Source organism: Urocampus carinirostris, chromosome 20 (genome assembly GCF_059441175.1).
Source record: "Urocampus carinirostris isolate Australia breed hairy pipefish chromosome 20, RoL_Ucar_1.0, whole genome shotgun sequence".
Classification (NCBI taxonomy): Eukaryota; Metazoa; Chordata; class Actinopteri; order Syngnathiformes; family Syngnathidae; genus Urocampus; species Urocampus carinirostris.
In genome coordinates this window covers 3103757-3119653 of record NC_142368.1, presented here as the reverse complement: position 1 = coordinate 3119653, position 15897 = coordinate 3103757, and the positions used below count along the sequence as shown (strand labels likewise).

The following is a 15897-nucleotide window of genomic DNA, read 5'->3' as shown; positions in this document are numbered from 1 at the left end:
AAGGGCGTCGCAAATAAGTGTGAAATGTGTGACGGACTCCATTTCTGTCCGAGCGCCGGACATAAAGCACGGAAAAGCACAAAGCTGGGAAAGCGGATAGATGGCTCATAGATGAGTGAGCATTAGCCACAAATTGGATTACCTACGTAACTACGCGCATCAGTGGAACATCACACACACGTACGGGTTTTTCCGTCCCGGTTGAGAAATTCCCTTACTCTAACATTCACCCTGACCCGGAATTCAAACCTTGAACCCAAAACCGCAACTACATTAGCACTGTAAAAACCAGGGCTCCAAATTGCGAATTCAGTCGCCAGTTCAGCTGAAATGCGGGTAAAAGAAACACGGGTTCCATTGGAGGGGTTCCCAATGCGGTATTTTCAATCCAATGTTGAGGAAGTTGAGTAAAGTTTTTCGAGAACAGTCTCTTTGGGCTCCCAAGCGTCTCTTTAGATTGGTTTTGTCGCTTTAATCCGTATATTAACAGTTATTATGTCACTTTATGCACAAAACGACTTGAGAAAAGAAAATACCCAAATGAAAGAGAAGTAAAAAGCTAAAAAAGGAAACAAAAAGAGAAGAAGAAAAAGAAAGAGAGAAAAAAGCAGCAAAAATAAGGAAAAGAAAAACAAGAAAATGTGTATAAAGCTTGGGAGAAAAAGAAATACATAAGATAAAAAAATAAAAAAGAGGTCAAAAGGAGACAAAAAGCAAGAAAAAAAGAGGTAAAACGCTAAGAAAAAATGAAACAAAAAGGAGAAGGAAAAAAGAAAATGAAAAGAGAAAAAAGCAGCAAAAATGAGGAAAAGAGGAAAAAGCAAGAACATATGTGAAAAGCTCAGGAAAAATGAAAAATGAATAAACACATAAAATAAAAAGAAATTAAGAAAGAGTAAAAGACAGAAAGAAAGAAAGAGTGAAAGAAAGAAAGAAAGAAAGAAAGAAAGAACGAAAGAAAGAACGAAAGAACGAAAGAACGAAAGAACGAAAGAACGAAAGAACGAAAGAAAGAAAGAAAGAAAGAAAGAAAGAAAGAAAGAAAGAAAGAAAGAAAGAAAGAAAGAAAGAAAGAAAGAAAGAAAGAAAGAAAGAAAGAAAGAAAGAAAGAAAGAAAGAAAGAACGAAAGAACGAAAGAAAGAACGAAAGAACGAAAGAAAGAAAGAAAGAAAGAAAGAAAGCTAAACTGGATAAGTTGAACATGAGTTTACCTGTTAATGTATGGAAAATCATCAAAAACACGTATTTCTAATCACGTAATTCAACTCGGGACCCAAAACTCTAGCTTGCTCTTTCCTGTTTAGCAAAACTGGTTAGGTTAAACCTGAGTTTACCGGCTCAAGCTTGAAAATCCATCAGAAAAATATATTTTTGATCACGTTAGTCAACTAAACACCTAAACCTCTCGTTTGCTTACACCCTTTAAGCTAAACTAGTTAAGTTGAACCTGAGTTTACCATCAAAAGTATTCTTAATCAGGTAATTCAACTCAACACCTTAAATTCTTGCCTTCTTTCATGAGTTAATTTTAACCCGAGTTTACTTGATCCAGTAAAGAAATTCATCAGAAACATCTATTTCTTATCATGTAATACAAGTCGAGACCCCAAACTCTTGCTTGCTTACACCGGTTAAGCTAAACTGGTTCAGTTGAACCTGAGTTTACCAGCTGAAGCTTGAAAAGCCATCAGAAAAAATGTATTTTTGATCACGTTAGTCAACTAAACACCTCAAACTCTCGCTTGCTTAAACCGGTTTCGCTAAACTGGTTAAGTTGGACCTGAGTTTACCAGCTCAAGCTTGAAAAGCCATCAGAAAAATATATTTTTGATCATGTTAGTCAACTAAACACCTAAAACTCTCGTTTGCTTACACCGGTTTCGCTAAACTGGTTAAGTTGAACCTGAGTTTACCAGCTCAAGCTTGAAAAGCCATCAGAAAAATATATTTTTGATCACGTTAGTCAACTAAACACCTAAAACTCTCGCTTGCTTACACCGGTTTCGCTAAACTGGTTAAGTTGGACCTGAGTTTACCAGCTCAAGCTTGAAAAGCAATCAGAAAAATATATTTTTGATCATGTTAGTCAACTAAACACCTAAAACTCTCGTTTGCTTACACCGGTTTCGCTAAACTGGTTAAGTTGAAACTGAGTTTACCAGCTCAAGCTTGAAAAGCCATCAGAAAAATATATTTTTGATCACGTTAGTCAACTAAACACCTAAAACTCTCGCTTGCTTAAACCGGTTTCGCTAAACTGGTTAAGTTGGACCTGAGTTTACCAGCTCAAGCTTGAAAAGCCATCAGAAAAATATATTTTTGATCACGTTAGTCAACTAAACACCTAAAACTCTCGTTTGCTTACACCGGTTTCGCTAAACTGGTTAAGTTGAACCTGAGTTTACCAGCTCAAGCTTGAAAAGCCATCAGAAAAATATATTTTTGATCACGTTAGTCAACTAAACACCTAAAACTCTCGCTTGCTTACACCGGTTAAGCCAAACTGGTTAAGTTGAACCTGACTTTTCCATCAGAAGTATTCCTAATCACGTAATTCAACTCAACACCGTTAACTCTTGCCTTCTCTCATGAGTTAATGCCAACTGTAGCATTCTCTCTAATAATCCCCCCCCTCACTCGCACTTAACGGCATCAAGCAAGTACAAAAGCCGGGATTGTAAACGCGTCGAGCGCTAATGGAGCGATCAGATATGCGGGCGTCCCCGCCCGGATTCCCATTACCACGCAAATTAGGAGCTCCGAAGGGCCCGACGCTGCATTTTCCTTGATTTCATTGAAATGCCCTTTTCATCAATATACAGGGGAAATCCTATCCCGGAATATCCTTGAGTGTAACATATAGACGTCTTAATCATCGATGGGGGGAAAAAAATGGATTTTTTTGGGACATTATTGGTGGAAAATTCCAATTTTCTTACTTTAAGTTGTTGTGGTTTCTTATATTTTACATTGAGTTTAGAAAAACTGGCTTATTTCAAGTGTCATTTGACTTGAAAATCGAATAAAATACATCAAATGTTGCATGGTTTTGTGTCTTATTTTCTCATATTCTACATTTTACGTAGATTTTTCTTATTTTCTAGTCTTTTATTTTCTTTTTAAAAAAATCTAACAAAATGCATACAACCAGCAGATTTTTGCCAATTTTCAATATTAATTTTCCTATTTTTCACGATTTAAAAAAATGCAGAAGATCAGAAAAACTTTACTGATTTTAAATAGTACTTCTCTTATTTTGTAGTATTTTCATTTTATTCTATCTGTTTTTAATAGCTATTTAAAAGAGCGAAATTTAGGCCATTTTGAGTATTCTTTTCTAGTACTCGTTATAATATGGTCAAAAATACAGATCAGCCACATCTCTCATTTTAAGTATTGTTTTTCTTATTTTGTTGTATTTTAATATGCTATGAAAGAAATGCTTAAATTGGCACAATTGTTCTCATTTTGAGTGTTATTCTTCATATTCTTATTCGTTTACTTTGTTTTAAAAATCAAACAAAAATACATGAAATAAGCTTCATTTATCTCCTAATGAGTACTATTTTTCGTATTCCCAAGGATTTTATTTTCTTAAAAAATGTAATAAATCATATGGAAACTTCCTCATTTAGAGTATTATTCCTTATCTTATTTTTTTTAAAAAATGGAATAAAAATACAAAATGTCTGCTTATTTTAAGTATTTTTCATGTTTTCTGAAATGTAATTGTATTTTAGAAATCCAATAAAAGCATAAAATCAGTGAATTCTGCTCATTTTGAGTATTTTTTTTCTCATTTTCTCGTATTTTACTTTCCTTGAAATATCGAAACAAATGCAAACAATCTGCAACATTTGTTCATTCTTATTTTCTAATATTGATTTCGTTTTAAAAATCGAATCAGCAATTGCACTCAAGTATTGTTTTTTTGTTTGTATTTTTTATTTCAGTTTATTTTTAAATAAAAAAAATACACATAACATTGGCAAAATACATTTAAGCATATATAGTTTTATTATTTTCTAGTATTTTATTTATCTTTTAAATTCTAATCAAAAGTAAGTAGTATGTTTTCAAGCTAGATCTTGACCGGGCTTGTTTTTCATATCGGTCTTCGAACCCTGGGTTTTTTTCCGTGTCCGAATCGTGCCCCGACGTGTCAACGTTTGTTTTAGGTGCGTCGACCCCCTCCCGAGCGTTCGGGACCCCCTGCAGATAATCCCTAAACCGGGCACACCTCCCGAATTGGTATATAAACCCTCTCTCGAACCCAAAACCAGCAGAAAAAGAAGAGTCTTGAAGAATGGATCTCCGAAGCGTCACGATACTTGTATTGCTGCGGCTCATCGGCCTCTGCCAGGCTCAACCTACTTGGGTAAGTACCGAATTACTTCAACCGTGAATTTCTGTGGCCAGGACATGATTGTGTTTCCAACTAAAAGTTCTCCAGTTTCACGATTTTGATGCAAAGGTCTTTAAAGAAGATTTGCAAAACAATTTTCTAGACTGAGAATCCAAAGTTCGAGATACTCAAACTCAATTTACTTGGGATCTTACAAGCTTGGTGATATTCCAGAAGAAAACACAGATAAATATACTCCCTTGTTCCCAAATATCTTTCATTTTCTTACACAGAATCCATTTTAATATGAGAAAAAGAAAATGAAACAGGCTATAAAACTTTGAGGAGATTATCATGCCTTTGCTTAAAATGCCTCATTTTTAATAGCAGTCCTGGTCATAAAACGTTCCTTCTTCATATTTCTTGAAAATCACAAACTTTGTTTCCATGGTTAGCGTGTTTTGCTTCTAGCTTTAGCATCACTGCAAGCCTTAATCCCCAAAGCGATTGAACCAGTACAAAAAACACATTACTGCACCGCAGACTTGCAAAATAATTACATAGCACATAAGATTCCAAACTGAACAACGAAATAAGAGAAAGGCATTGTGGGAGTTCAGACAATAGCATAGCAGTATGCTTTCCCGCAAAACAATAGTCGAGTCATGTTTATTTTTTATAGCCCGTAATCACAAAAAGTCTCAAAGAGCGGCACAGACCACAGACTATAACAGACTGCAGACTATTATTACTCATCCCCTGATCTCAAACCTACACCAGGGTAAGGAAAACCTCAAAACCTCAGTATGAGGAAATAAGAAAACCTTGAGAACACCAGAACTTTGTATAATGTCCACCAATAGACTTTTACCGACTAAACTAGCACGGACACCGCTAAGATTTATGGCATGCAAAATGACTTGTCGATGTCCTAAAGTTGGGAAAATACCCTGAAGAGGGGCCCCAAAAACCACTATTCCCACACTGTATATTGAAACCATAGTAAAGCAGTGACACAGAATACAGGAGTCAAGAGTGTTTTGTCATTACATTGAAAAAAATGAAGTGGTTCATTAAGCAAGTCAGCTATTTTGTTGAAATTCTAGTCGGTGATGCATGGATATGCATATACACCATTCCATGGGCTCCTTGTGTATTTTTCCTGTAATCGGATCTAAATTAGTCCCAGTTTCTAGTGGTGCCTAACTTATCAGCACGGATGCGGCATCCATATCAAACATTAAACTTTATTAAATCATTCACACAATCATTTTTGGGGGATGTCGCTATCCTCATCTTTTGCGCCTCGACCCTGAAATGGGCCATTGTTGTTTAACTTTTGTAGTATTTATGTAGTAGTATTTTTGTATTATAGTATTACTGTGGAGGCCATTTTCAAGTGTTTCCATCATAGTACTTTTTTAGTATTTCTATCATATTTTTGTGGTATTTCCTTAGTATTTTCTGTTATATCAATGTTGTTTGATTTTTGTAGTATTTATGTAGTAGTATTTTTATATTATAGTATCACTGTGGAGGTCATTTTCAAGTGTTTCCATCATAGTACTTTTGTCGTATTTCCTTAGTATTTTTGTGGTATCTCCTTAGTATTTTCTGTTGTATCATTGTTGTTTATTTTTTGTAGTATTTATGTAGTAGTATTTTTGTATTATAGTATCACTGTGGAGGTCATTTTCAAGTGTTTCCATCATAATACTTTTTCAGTATTTCTATCATATTTTTGTGGTATTTCCTTAGTATTTTCTGTCATATCATTGTTGTTTGATTTTTGTAGTATTTCTGTAGTAGTATTTTTGCATTATAGTATCACTGTGGAGGTCATTTTCAAGCTGGTTATGAATGAATTGAGCTGGAAGTCGAGTCATTGTGGTTTACTTTTGTTGACAGTTCATCAAGTCATTTTGTCATTTACTCATTCTCTACCAATGACGACTAAAGACGTCAAAAATCTGTTCTGAATTCAGTGCCATCGATGATTTTAGATGCCAATCCTCCTTTTTTTAATCTAAGTAGGCTGCCAATGCATGAACTAAACTGGTAGTCAATGAGTTAAGGCCGGGGGCCTCAAAGTATCGTCCCTTGGGCCGAAATTTTCCTGTGGGAGACACAACTTAGAGAATCCTAAATCACAGTTCTCTCCTCTAAAGTATATAATTCCCTACCTTGTGTTTGCAGGAGGAGACCTTCGATAATGGTATGTGACTGCTGCGTGCGACCGATCGAAATCGATAAGTATCGAAGTGCGTGCGTGCATTGAATGTCATCTGCTTTTCATTAGACGACTCGGGCGAGACGGGCGAGTACAGCATCTCGGAAACGATCCTGAGGATGAACAACGGTGAGGATCGGAAGGAAAAATTGAAGATTCCACCAAAGGTACCGATGCTGATCGATACCTTTGTCATTTTCATGTTTAGGGTCCGACGGCTACCTGATGGAGGGGGACGTGATGCTCCCGAGGACAAGGAGCGCCATGAAGTGTGCAATAGACGCCAAGAGCTGCCTGTGGCCAAAGTCCTTAAATGGCAGAGTCGAGATCCCTTACGTCATCGCTAACAAATACAGTAATTCATTCTCCTCTCGATTCATATCCCTCGTGAATCGGTGACATCGACTAACGGGGATTTTTTTCATCTGCAGCTCGCCAGGAGATCCAAATCATTGAACGTGCCTTGAGAGGAATCCAGGCCAGTACCTGTATCCGGTTCATCCGGCGCAGAAACGAGAGGGCTTACCTCAGCTTTGAGCCTAAATTCGGGTGAGTCCAGACTAAAACCATAATGCAATGGTACTATATATGAAGGTAGAGTATTACTAAAATCAATTGTTGTTCTGGTGCGTCTTGTGTCCCCAGTGTCCCTTTGTGTGTTTCTCCTCTAAAATGATCTATTTTTCAAAGCCAACATACACATAATTCACTACGTTTTTCTCTCTTGCATTTTGTGTTTTTCGATGCATACCGTTTAAGTTATGGGTATGAAATATGTTTGTTTCCTGAAGGTTTTTTATAAATGCATACCTGTCAACCTGTACGTTTTTGCCGTACAAAGTACGTTTATTATGCATTTTAAGACGTGTACGACGTACGAGAAAATCTGTACGGAAAAACGCAAATTTGTCAATTATGAGTATCATCCGGTATACACCGCCTATCACCAAACGGCAAATCAATCAGGTCAAACGAGTTCGCCGCGGTAGCCTCTATCTCGGTATCGTTTTTTTTCGTTGCAAACGAAGCGAGCGGTTTGATGCTCCTGTGCGCATGCGTCTGCCGCCTCGGATTTCATGTGGTAGTTGTGTAGTGAAAGGAAGTCCGTCTCTTTTGAGAGAACCGGCTTTTTCGGCTCAACTCATTAAAGAGTCAAACGGCTCACTTGCTTTGATGCGTATTACCAATGATTATGTTGTATAAAGAAGTTAAGAAAAAAAGGAAGGATAAAAGGAGAAAATGAAAAAAGACAGGTTTGTAGTAATTCCTTTAATCAGTATATAACAACAATAATTTAATGCAGAAAATGAATTCATCATTTGAATAAGAAAATGTATTATTCTACTTCATTATATTTGCATGTATTTTTTCCTTCTCCGGTGAACGTCCAAGCTACTTCATTTTTGAACCTTTTTTATAATAAACCTCATTCATGTCGGGCAACTCGGTACTTCACAACAAAATGTTAATTAACAATATATATGGTATAACGAAACACGTGTACAATATAACATGTTAAACTACATAAATAAACGCGTTTAAAAAAAAATATGGTGTAAGATTATTTAGTATTTTGTAAGGGAAAATACAACATTTTGTAAGGGCATGGAGCCCTGGAGCTTGACAGGTATGTAAATACCTCGCTCTTATTGTAGTTTTAAATTCATGCTCCTTAAAGGTCAGTGCGCTTTACATACAGAAAAAGCTGTATATTCATCTAAATACATGTGGGAAGAAGCTATCCTTTTTCCTGACACATTGTACCAAAAAGGACAAAAATCAGTCCTTTAAACCCAGCACAGCCCACATCTTCAAAAGTTTGCCAATTTTTGGTAAAATGGATGTAATGCAAGGCAAAAATTGGTAAAATACCCCCTGTGATGACACGCTGGCTGGAAATGAAAAGAGGCTCAGTTGACTCAGCTCGAGTAGGTTGTAAGAAGATCTCTGATGTGAAATGGTGCTGATGTCAAACGCAAGATGGTCGCATAGAAAGAGTATCAAGAGTTTTTCATGGGTTTTATATAAAATATCAAGACAAAGCAGACCATCTGTTTTAGGTCCCAAGATACCTCCCCCTTGAGTAATCAAGATTTATAACCCTATGCTTGTGATTGTGAAATCCTATTCAACGCATATCTCCCCCACCATCCAGATGCTTCTCACACCTTGGCCGAATGGGAGACCGGCAGTTGGTGTCCCTTCAGCGCTTCGGTTGCGTCCAGCACGGAATTGTCCAGCACGAGGTCCTGCACGCTATGGGATTCTACCACGAGCACACCAGAAGCGACCGTGACAACCACATCATCATCCACTGGGAAAACATCCATGATTGTAAGCCCCTTACCTCATCTTTCACCCCATCTTTTGTGTGAAGTAACCCACCATTTTTTGTCCTCAGATCAAAAGCACAATTTTGAAAAGCAGGACACCAATAATCTCGACATCCCTTATGACTATGACTCTGTGCTGCACTACGGGAGGTAAGATGAACACATCAGACATGTATCTGTTTTTCTGTTCGAGGCGAGAGATTCCATTTTGCTAACCCTAGAACCTGAATGCGTCAACCTAACTTGAACAAAAGTCAAACCTTGACCAGAAAACCACAAAAAGTCCCATTAGGACCACTAATATATCTTGAGGAGAATTGGTCCCCACACTAAAAAACCCGTGCATTACTCCATCAAACCTGACTCCCTAAAATTACCCGGAATCAAAGTCTAACTCAAACTTGAACCCAAAAAGAAGTTAACCTTAAAAAGAAGTGATACCAAACTGTATGTAACATCCTACATGCCGACATTTCTTGTGTAAATTATAACTATAACCTTATCCTCCTTGTTTTATAACCTTATTTTCTCTGTTCCTTTATCCTGTTTTTTTAACCTCACTGTGAATGTGTGAAACTGGAGTGTCATGCCCAATTTCCTTGTCACAATATGTTAACCCATTTTGTAACTGTCAAGGTGGCCGTTTTGGATGTAAATCTCTCAGAATTCTGTCTAATGAAAATAACTTGTTTTTATATTCTAAAGACAAAAACAATCTTTCTCACACACACACACACATAAAACAACGTTTCAATAATCAGTCTAATTATATCTCTTGTACGTTTATCAATCTTATATTCTTTTATTGTGAAGTCGTGCTCATGTGTGTACTGTTTTCACTGACGTATAATAAACCACGCCCCCCGTTTGGGCTCTCTCTTTTCCTTTTTTCAACCAACATGAAGCCTCGTGAGTACTTTTAGCTGCTATCACGATGTAGTTTTTAAAAATATATGTATTTTATCTGTGTAAATACAGCCACCAAAGAGTCTTAATAATGCCCATCTTTGACAGTAACAACGTCAATAAAGGTATATTCTATTCTATTCTATTCTATAAAGGTTATTGTTCACCTTACCTTCCCAATCAAACTTACTTATCTGTACCTAACCTGAACCAAAGACAAACTCAAACCTTGATCCTATAACCAATAAGGACATTTGGTCCCAAACTTTTTATTTTTGTCTTTTCAATTCTTTCTTAAAGTTGTTGATTTTGAATTCATTGAAATTTTATTCGTTCAGAACAGGGATTTTTTTTAAATCTCAAAACTAAAGTTTGAATAAACCAACAACAAACAATGAAGCCACATTAGAACCCAAAAATGTCCCAATAATATCCTTATTATTAGAATAGAATAGAATAGAATATACATTTATTGTCATTGTATGAGGGGGTGAGGGACAGACAGAGATGGGCGGATCCAACTAGATGTTTGATCTTACTGTATACACGGTCCAGTGTTTTTTCCCTAATTACTCAGTCCACGTGTTGAATGGATTTGGGAATTACAGTCCTTAAACATGCCCGATTAAAGTGCTCTCGACTATGAGTCCCAACACTAATAACCCTCTGCTTTTACAGTGTCCTTCGAACCTGATGGTGTAAACCAGAACCAAAGTTTAACTCAAACCTTCATTTTATAACCATGGTTTGACCCTAAAAAGGTTCAACTACATTATGAACACCATTAAGGACTATTGTTCCCCACAATGCTAGCTAGCGGCTTACATTTAACTACCTAATAAAACCTGATAGCTCAAACCAAGTGTAACTCAAACCTTAATATGAAAGTATTAACCCTTAAAATAGTCAAGACACACTACGACCATCTGAATGTCCAAAAAGGACTATTGGTCCATACAAATATAGTCTTTATCTTCCCCATCAAAACTAATAACCTAAACCTAACCTGAACCACAGTCTAACTTAAAACCTTAACTCTAAATCCAAATTATAATTCTAAAATAGAGTCCCATAAAGAAAACCCAATATACATCTATAAATCGCCCAATCTTTTCTTCCTGTTCTTTCAGTACTGTCCCGTTCATGTTAGAGAGGGATACCTTCTCATTTTATGCAAAATAGTGTGTTTTATTGCCTTTTTTCATACATAATAACGGATCACAGGAAAGTGAGTGATAAAGAAAACGAAAAAACAATAACAACTACTGTATATACTCGCATATAATATAATAAAATATAATGATATAATATAATAAAAATGAATACAAGGAAGGCATAATTTATAGTTACACGGAGTTGAAGTTAGTTCGGAAAGGAGATACACACAAGGATAGTCAAAAATACTTCAAATGGTCCTAAAATCCAAGTCAACCAACCGAAAACCCAAATCCTGAATCTGTCCATCTAAATCCACAGGACGGCCTTCGGCGTGCTAAACGCTGTTACCATGACTCCCATCCCCGATGAGACAGTAGAGATCGGCCAGCGAAACGGTCTCTCTGAAAAGGACGTCCTCCGGATCAACCGACTCTACAAATGCTTCAAATAGAGTGATTTGTAACGCTTTTTGTGTGATATTTTAAATAAATTTATGACGGCTTTATCGCTATTGTATGTTTTTTTTTTATAGGTGAAGAATTTAAAGACCTAATATCGGGCTCATCAACCCCATTAAATAGTACATAAACGAATAAAAATAAAAAAACACAAATATTTCGATATAAATCAAATACAAAATCAATGCCATCTTTTAAAATATACCAAGAGCAGTTGTTTAAAATAAACCATATGTTTTGATAAGAAAAAAACAATATTATAAATTAAAATACATCTATGAATCACCCAATCTCTTCTTCCTGTTCATTCAGTACCGTCCCGTTCATTTTAGAGAGGGATTCCTTCTCATTTTATGCAAAATAGTGTGTTCTATTGCCTTTTTTCATACATAATAACGGATCCCAGGAAAGTTATTGATAAGGAAAACGAAAAAACAATAACAACCACTGTATATAATCGCATGTAATATAATAAAATATAATAATATATTATAATAAAAATGAATACAAGGCAGGCATACCCGCCATACCCCAAGGCCACCTCCCACTTGGGGGGGATAAGGCTGAGGTATATATGGTATATATGGTATATATGGTATAAATATATATATATATATATATATATACATGTTTTGATAAGAAAAAAACAATATTATAAATCAAAATACATCTATAAATCGCCCAATCCCTTCTCCCTGTTCATTCAGTACCGTCCCGTTCATGTTAGGGATAACTTCTCATTTTATGCAAAATAGTGTGTTTTATTGCCTTTTTTCATACATAATAACGGGTCACAGGAAAGCGAGTGATAAGGAAAACGAAAAAACAATAACAACTACTGTACAATCGCATGTAATATAATAAAATATAATAATATACTATAATAAAAATGAATACAAGGCAGGCATACCCGCCATACCCCAAGGCCACCTCCCACTAGGGGGGATATGGCCGTGGTATATATGGTATATATGGTATATATATATATATATATATATGTATATATATATATATATATGTGTATATATGTTTTGATAAGAAAAAAACAATATTATAAGTTAAAATACATCTATAAATCACCCAATTCATTCAGTACCGTCCCGTTCATGTTAGAGAGGGATACCTTCTCATTTTATGCAAAATAGTGTGTTTTAATGCCTTTTTTCGTACATAATGACGGATTCAAGGAAGTTAGCGATAAGGAAAACGAAAAAACAATAACAACTACTGTATATACTACAATAAAATATAATAATATATTATAATAAAAATGAATACAAGGCAGGCATAATTTATAGGTACAGAGAGTTGAAGTTAGTTCGGAAAGGAGACAAAAAAGTGACTTTAATTAGAAGCTGAGGGAGAATATATAAAGGCCGGAGGGCGTATATGTGGCGATGTCTTCCTAAATGAGTTCATTTCCACGGCTCACTTTTGTCGTAATTAAGTAGAGTCGCGGAAAAAGTGCGGGGGTGCGTCTCTCTCTCGGCTGCCGGAGACATTTGGGGACATAAATCGGAAAACTCGCGCTAACCCTGTTGAGAATTTTGTCATCCCGCTACATCCCACACTCTTTGTTTTTTCTCCTTGTTTTACTTCCACTCTTTGAAATCCTCCATGTTGGGTGTGAAAGGACCGCGCGGAGATTCAGGCGCAGATTCCGACAAAGCTAATTTGTCCGCGGTGTGATCTGCGACAACGCCGCATCGGAGGATTAAACGCAGACTTGAAAGGCTGCCGATTTTTGACATACGCCTTCGACGTTTCCTCTTTGCGGGCGTGAAATACTTATACTTCATAGTCTTATTTATTTTTTTTATATATTTAACACCCATGCATGCTCTAAGCTCTGATTGAAGTGAAATTAGAGACTAAAACATCTTGGATTCAGGAGCGTAAACAAGTTCAGGTGTAAAAAGAAATGACATAAGATGCTGACCTGCTATTGGTCACTGCTTTATAAAGGTGCCAGTATGCTATTGACTGAACTACCTCCCATAATGCTTTTTCCTACATTCAGTTCAGATTTGCAGTGATGCTAAAGGGAGAAGCATTAACATGTTCTTCATAAAAATGAAGCTTTGTATTATCAAGAAAGACGGAGAAGGCGCACAAATCGCTATTTTGGCAGTAACCAATCAACAAACATGACAATTATTGGGAATAAGAAGGCCATCAAAGTCTTCCAAAGGCAAATGGAAGTTTTAATATCAGTTTCATTATAAATCTGCCATCTGCATCCACCTGCTACTCCACTCACCCATCTTGGGTCACATTTGTTTGTGGGTTTTTATTCAGGCACAGCAGAAAAAAACAACACTCACCGTTAGTAACAAATGGAAACAAAATATTTGCAGCAAAAAACAACAACTGTGCAATAGAATAATATAATTGAATGACTTGATAATTACCGGTGATAACAAAAGGTATATAAAATGCCATTTTCCCTTTCCATGAAGATGTATTTACGATGATTTAATCATATGAACGTATATTACACATAAGTAATACTTACAATATATTACCGTAAATTCCGGACTATAAGCCGCTACTTTTTTCCCTAACTTTCAACCCTGCGGCTTATTCAGTGATGCGGCCAATTTATCTAATTTTTCTGACGGCCGCCAGCGGCGCTCGAGTGTTGCTACCATTAACTGCCCTGTCAAAGCTATATTATTATTATTAAAGCTTTGAAAATTCTCTCGGTGTACCGTCTTTCTTTGTAAATATGTGTAACCCATGTATAATATGTATTTGCAACTGTATATATTTGTAATGTATTTATTTGTATTTATTTTAGACAATTATTTTGATATGTTTCGCACGGGTGAATGAAAAATGAGGGGCGGAACAAACGTGGGGTGCCTAGTTTAAGTGGGGGCCGCTAAAGGTGAGGGACAGACAAGGAAAGAAGAGGGGGTAAAAAGTTGGTTAAAGAAAAAGGAGTTGCGTGAGTAAATGTGTTCATCTGATATATTTTTTCCACCCTTACCTTTGGAAATATACACTTTTTTCCTTGGATTACTTTCAACGGGACCTGGACTCTCAAACCTTAAGTACTGGTATCATTTTCCGTTCATTTTGATGTGATTTTTGGACTGTTGACTTTAATGAAGGACATTTAGTTTCAATCGCGGGACTTGAAGTCGGGTTTGGGTTAATTTTGTGTTTGTGTTACATGTTTAAATGTGGGCTGCATGCGGCTTATATACAGGTGCGGCTTGTGTATGTACAAAATCGGTTTTCCTCTTAAAACGTGGTGGGTGCGGCTTATAATCAGGTGCGCTCTATAGTCCGGAATTTACGGTATTTTGTTTTCATCTGGGGTAACTGGGAGTTTGGAACACATTAGCTAATTAGCATAGGTTTCTATCCCGCTCTAAAAAGCAATTTCACCATTTGATCCCTACCTCAAAATGGATTACTATAGTATCCAGGGTTCTACCGTGTAGTCAATTTACTAACACTTATACTCTTATCTTGACCACGCTGGATAGCGACCATGGGATTTTCTAAAGAGCTTCGAACAATGCGGAGAAAGGAGAAACGATAGCGAGACTCATCGATGCGCGGCAAGCGTGACACGGGTCGGAGCGCCGGCACGTCGGTAAAACGGTAGGAAAGCGCCGATTGAGGCGGTAGAGCGAAAGTAAAGGAAGTTCATGCATCACGCCGGCAGATTGTGTCCCGTGATGGATGGCCGGGCGTCCAGCCCTTAATTCAAAGTCGATGGCGGCTATAGATAGCTGTCACTACGAGCCACACACGCCGATACTAGCAACGGGTACTGTGCCAGAAGCACCGCAATTGAAAATGAAAGTCAACAACTCTGGGAAGGAACTACAACCTCTGTATTTTGCGGTATTAAGTCGCACTAGGCAGAACACAACTCCGTAATAGTTTTATTTTGACTGTCAAATGCTTGCAAAGAAGAATGCTTACAATTCCAGGGTTGGTTTATTTCTTTGTTTTTGTGAAATCAAAGGTGTGTTTGTGTTTTTTTTCCCGTTTCATGGTAGTTCTATTTTGACTGATGAAATATTTTATACATTTTACTATAAAGGATTTTATACGATCAAATACAAATTACATTTAAATGCAAAAGATATTCACTGGCTGAGCTGTGGGGCGAGGTCAATGCAACCTAGTGAAGAATGATGTTTACAGGAACAGCGGGGAACTGGGACAAAGGGCTGATGAGATAATCAGCACTTCTCGACGCAGACGGCCCTGGTGACTTAGAAACGCTCGGGGATGTTTTGTTTTATATAAATTGAATTGTCTCTATTGGGTTTCAGACATCGAGGCAAGGGTATTTTCGTGGCACGCCCATGGTAGGAGCCGGCACACCAGCTTGTGGAAAAAATGTGGGCAGAGAAAGAAAGAGAAAAACGAGAGAGGAGGCTTGACAGAGACTCAAGCGACTCTAATTCGGCTAATTCGATGGAGTTCACTTAGTTAATTTA

The 15897-nt window shown here is 36.8% G+C and overlaps 2 protein-coding genes across 4 annotated transcripts in view; one reads left to right on the top strand and one right to left on the bottom strand.

Annotated features, from left to right (window-relative positions):
- LOC148346008 (MAM domain-containing glycosylphosphatidylinositol anchor protein 2) overlaps window positions 1-15897 on the bottom strand; it is a 305624-nt gene that overhangs the window by 213089 nt on the left and 76638 nt on the right. The gene's annotated exons all lie outside the window — the stretch shown is intronic.
- LOC148346010 (low choriolytic enzyme-like) lies at window positions 4257-11424 on the top strand. Its single transcript, XM_088325737.1, has 8 exons — window positions 4257-4379; window positions 6543-6561; window positions 6646-6705; window positions 6785-6931; window positions 7008-7125; window positions 8732-8910; window positions 8978-9059; window positions 11292-11424. The coding sequence occupies exons 1-8, from the start codon at window positions 4308-4310 to the stop codon at window positions 11422-11424; spliced, it is 810 nt and encodes a 269-aa protein (XP_088181863.1). The 5' UTR covers window positions 4257-4307.

Excerpts from the sequence above, each read along its gene's own strand:
- LOC148346010 (XM_088325737.1), top strand. The coding sequence starts at position 4,308 with ATGGATCTCCGAAGCGTCACGATACTTGTATTGCTGCGGCTCATCGGC. Across the intron at positions 6,706-6,784 it reads GATCCTGAGGATGAACAACG|GGTCCGACGGCTACCTGATG; the intron begins GTGAGGATCGGA and ends TTTCATGTTTAG. Across the intron at positions 7,126-8,731 it reads AGCTTTGAGCCTAAATTCGG|ATGCTTCTCACACCTTGGCC; the intron begins GTGAGTCCAGAC and ends CCCACCATCCAG.